Source organism: Colossoma macropomum, unplaced genomic scaffold, assembly GCF_904425465.1.
Source record: "Colossoma macropomum unplaced genomic scaffold, Colossoma_macropomum, whole genome shotgun sequence".
In the NCBI taxonomy this organism is placed as follows: domain Eukaryota; kingdom Metazoa; phylum Chordata; class Actinopteri; order Characiformes; family Serrasalmidae; genus Colossoma; species Colossoma macropomum.
The window spans coordinates 400,001-405,000 of record NW_023494827.1 but is presented as its reverse complement, the minus strand read 5'-3'; the positions used below and the strand labels follow the sequence as shown (position 1 = coordinate 405,000).

Genomic DNA, 5,000 nt, shown 5'->3' with positions numbered 1-5,000 from the left:
CTTCTCCTTATGGTGACCGGAGAGTGGGTTGGTCTGCAGGAAACACCAGAAAGCAAGACCAAAGTTACACAAAATTCCACTATTCTGCCACCAGGGGCAGCATTGCTTGCAGAGTATGTGAGCAAGAGAAGGAGGGCTGGACAAAGGAAAGTGTGCACCAATTCCAATGCTACTCAGGTTTGGAGAAGACAAAGAGTGGAGACAGAGAGAGAGAGAGAGAGAGAGAGAGAAGTGGTAGCACTGGACTCACTCTGCACAGATTTTGTTCTGTTTGTAGAACTTGTGTCTGGCAGTGAAGAGGCGTGCGATGTATTTGGCCATCTCCATATCCTCCTGACGGCAAAGAGGAAACCAACAACGGCTTTAAAACAACAATATCAACCAGGAAAACTCACAATGCGACTATGTGCAAAGTGCAAACATTTATTCTTGCCATGTTCAATGTACATTTGCAAATTATATGTTTATTATCTCATACATTTTAATTTTTGTGTATGTTTTTACACAGTTTTAAACTGAATTCTAAAATGGAACATGCATTTCAGAATGAAACACAATGAATTTGTAATGTATTTAACATATAAAACATTTTTTTTCCTGTATGAGTCAGTAGCATTTGATAGCCCTATGCAAAGGTGTTCCATATATTATTTTTCAAAATATGTTTGTAATATATTTTCATATGTTTGAAATACAGGTAAATACTAAAAATGTCCACTTTTACGTTTATATCATCTATATATGTGCCAATATTTTAATGTATTGGTGTGTATTTACATGTATTGTGGTATATTCACATGTTCAAAAATGGCACAGTTAAACATATTTAGCATATCGCTTTTGTCAGAAGAAAACTTCAAATCTCCAAACTTAAAACTTTACAGGAGAAGGAAAAAACATACCTTTCTTTTAATGTAAGTCAATGGAACCAGAGTTTTTTCCAAGTAATTTTGGGTTGGTTCTTTTGGTTCGTTTATCATGAAATTTATATACAATGTAAAGAACAACAGGCATTTTCAAATTATGTCAAAAGCTGAAAAACGACATATATGGAGATTTTCTTCAAACACCAGCAATATATATTTCAATACATCACATCTACTGCACATGCACATTTTTCTTCCATACGGGCAAACCATGACCATATCTGAGCTTCCAGTTCAGTTAAATGCCAAAACTCACATCTTTATAATAATGCAAAGTTTTGCTAGCGCCCCTAAGGGATTCTAGTAGTATGTTAGCACTAAGCTAATAGCATTTCACGTTAGCAATTTTTTGAAACATGGACATTTGAAGCATGTTAAAGACATATATTTTATTTTTATTTTACTTGTAACTGACATTAACATATATATTTGACCTAGCAGTTTTACAGTGACTCAGTACACAGCTCTGCCATAGAGCTGCTGTTTTATTTTCATTTCTAACAACTTTCTGAAACAGTTAGCCAGACGACAGCACAGTCAGTGACGTATCTAGAACTTCCAAAAGACCTAAAGCGACCTTTTATTTTACAAAATTGGTCCCATCCATTGCAAATACCAATGGAAGATGGCTGGTTGATTTGTCTTTTATTTCCTAATTATACTGGTAGTTAATCTAATACACTGGACCTTCTGCCTGGAAGAGCTTACTTGGCTATATATAACTAGATATCACTGAGAAAACATTTCTGACTGGATAATTTTCCATTTTTCTTTCAAGAATTTTGTTGGTAATGTAATAATTACTACATTACTTGCAGATTTTAAATTATGTTTATCTCAAATAAATATTGACTAAAAATAATGATGTACTTTTTTCATTTCAAACAAATCATTAGACCTCTTTTGGCCCTAAAAGCGTTCCCCATTGGATATTTCACTTTACAACCCATTAACTACATTGCTAACATTTCCAGCCGCTGTATTTCACTGCACCGCTAAGCTGCAACCCATTGTTTAACACAGAAAGTCTAAAGCTCATAGTTTATAAAGCTCACTGTTTTTTTTCCACCACCTTTGTTTTTCAGATCAGAACGTTCCACAGCACAGTGTTTCCCGTGGGACGACCTTGGCCAGCGCACAGTCTAAACACTCACCGTGTGGAACATGATGGTGTCGTCTTTGCTGGTTATCTCCACGGTGATGGCCGACTTGTTGTGCCCGATGGTGCCGATGTCCTTCCACCTAAAACAGAGGAAGTGAGAGGTGCTAGTCAGCGTGACCTTCCAAACCTGAGATTAGCTACACAGCCTTGAACACACGGCTATAGATTAGGACAAGGACTGTTATCTATAAAAACAGGCAGATGTACAACGTGTGCCTAAACACAGCAGTGGCAGTTAAGTAGTGACTTAAGGGCTGACTTGACTCTACATAAGGCAGGTGTGTGATGATTAAGGCACAGTGCTAATTGGTGCACATGAGCTTCCATTACTTGTTAACCACATTAGCCTCGTAGCAAAACATGCTTTAGATGATCGACTACTTCTGGGTTACGTGGAACGGTATATACATGTGCTGAACTATCGCTTTAACACTTCAGCCCACTGTAATAACTTTACATATGAAATCAAACGAGAGTAAGCTATTAGCATTAAAAGTGTGGTCTGAAACTGGTCTGGAATCAGAGGTCTGGCTGCAGGATTAGTAATGTTCAAACGTTTAAACGACTCTCAAGGTCTTGACCTCTTTGAGCCTGAGAGGCATATGCCCATTCTACATCTCTGGACTCTGGACTTCAGTCTCAGGCACTTTGAACCTACAATCTGTGCTGGTCACTGAAGTGCTCAGGGTCATTCATCTAATCTGCAAGTCTGCAAGCTTATAAAAGTGTATAAAACTGTATAAAAATGCTAATGAAAGGATCACTTTCATAGTATATACTGACCCTAAAATCTGCACATTTGCCCAAAAATGTGGTAATTAAATGTACATTTAATTATGAACGTAATTCCAAGAGCAAAGTCTGCTGAATTCTGCATCCCAAGCAGCCTCTCTGGAAGTCTGCATTAAGCCAATCCCCGCATGTTCAGTCCACGTATCTCTAAGTCTGGAGAAGACCAGATATTTAAGTTGGCAATATGCTTCAAACAATGAACGAACTAAATGAAAAGAACTACTGCTGAACACACTGTTGTAGACTTAGGTGCAGGTGTACATCTCAGCACTAGAAGCCCCCGTTGTGCAATGGACCAATCGCAGTCAGGGGGAGAGCTCAGAATGATGATGCACCGCACCATCCAAACTCAAACCACTGCGTCGTTTTCGCCAAAAAGATGTTAATTTGCTTGGAAACTGTTTTGTTTTAGGAATATTGCCGGTTTTAAATTGCGCAAGAGTGAAGAAGAGGCTCAGCTCCGGACCTCAAATCCAGCTCCCTGGCTCTTGATTTACTAATCGCTAATACTAATTTTAAAAGAACTACTTCTCACTCATAGTTTGTTGAATCATTTGGAGAAATCTTGTTGAAAGTACAGATTCTAAGCTTTCAATCAAAATGATCCAAAGTCACTCCTGGTCATATTACATGCTTGGCTAATTTTTCTAAGTTTAACATGCTGGAAAAAGTCAAACATAAAATATAAAATGTGCCATAACTTTCGCACAGGCAACATTTTATGATTTATTTTCTTCCAACAAGTGAAACTCAGCAAATAAACTGTAACTGTGCTTACAATGTGCAGAAGTGCGTTCTCTGTAGAGGATGTTGTAACTTACTTTCACTTAGAAACTTAACAAAACAAGGAATTTGACCAGGAGCGTCTGACTGTAGTCAAACCCGGCTTGAGAACGTGCAGTGATGGCCACACTGTGAAAAAAAAGTATTCAAGAAGGAAAAGGGTCAGTGGTGAGTCTCACCGGTGCAGCATGATGGACCTCCCATTCCTGTGCTTGACAAAGACTCCAATGAAGGACACGCCGATGAAGATGTCATTGGTGTAGTTGTCCTGGAGACAGTATAACAGTAAGTTGTTCAGAACGTGAACCAAATTTAAGCAGATGTGTGAGTGTGTCTACATGCATATCCTTACTTTAGCAGCGAAGCTCTCCTGCCCAAACCCATCCAGCTTCTCCGCCTCTTTGATGTAGAGCAGTTCGGCTTCTGCAGGCTGCATCCGACTGGAACACACATGGTCAGACAGCTCATAGAACCATTGCATACTTAAATGGTTAATACGCAAAGTCGTCCAGAGTGGTTTGATGTGAAACTCTCCGTTCTAGAGTCAGAATTGTTCACAATGGTGGTGATAGGAACCAGACGTCTGAAGAGTTTAATGTCTCTAAAACCTCCCCTCAAAGAAAGTTCTTACATGAAATGGTTATTAATATAGTACCTGATGCCGGATACATTTTTACTATAGTTTTAAGATTCAACTGAAATTGAAAGATTTTGGCCTAAAATCTATTTTTTATTGATTCATAGCCTTTCAAGGCAAACAGTCCTCAAAGAAAAGTTATATATTTTAGATTTAACATTACTTTATTCTTATTATATAGAAATTTTGAAAAATCGGTGAAATTCCCCTTTAAACAGGCTGTGCCTTTAAGGGCGATATATGTAAATATCCTCTGCTCTGATTGGCTGCCCTGTATCGTGCCTCATTCATTCATAAAGCAGTCAAATGCCCAGAACAAACTGACTGAAATCCTCAGGGCCACTTCAACAACAATGGGCGGTTAAATGTATATGTTTTCATGGTTGTGACATCACAACCACCATGGATTCAAAATGGGCTGTTTTTGCAGCTCAACTGCCTGTATGGGATCTGGAATATGTTTTGAAACTTAAATAATGTTTACAAAGTGCATTAAACTTGCTTGTTTACAAAAAGCAAAAACATCTTCAGTTGTCCATGATTATGGGCTCTTTAAAAACAGGGGACCTCATCTGAGAATCAATAATGCTGATCTAATCCATGTTAGCATGTGGTTATGATAAACACGAGGTGCTTACTAGTGACTCTTGTGTTCTTCGGCCACTTTCTGAGTCCAGTCCTCCAGCACCTCGTCCACATG

The 5,000-nt window shown here is 38.5% G+C and overlaps 1 protein-coding gene across 1 annotated transcript in view; it reads right to left on the bottom strand.

The window, feature by feature from the left end:
• The window catches only part of LOC118800217 (tyrosine-protein phosphatase non-receptor type 14-like), an 87,597-nt gene that overhangs the window by 29,299 nt on the left and 53,298 nt on the right, over window positions 1–5,000 (bottom strand). Inside the window, exons 6-11 of the mRNA XM_036560412.1 lie at window positions 4,939–5,000; window positions 4,016–4,103; window positions 3,843–3,931; window positions 2,081–2,168; window positions 251–333; window positions 1–33 (exon numbers count right to left, since the gene is read on the bottom strand). The exon at window positions 1–33 is cut by the window's left edge and continues 19 nt beyond it; the exon at window positions 4,939–5,000 is cut by the window's right edge and continues 9 nt beyond it. Of these exons, the coding sequence (XP_036416305.1) occupies window positions 1–33; window positions 251–333; window positions 2,081–2,168; window positions 3,843–3,931; window positions 4,016–4,103; window positions 4,939–5,000 (443 nt within the window). The remainder of the gene's footprint in view (window positions 34–250; window positions 334–2,080; window positions 2,169–3,842; window positions 3,932–4,015; window positions 4,104–4,938) is intronic.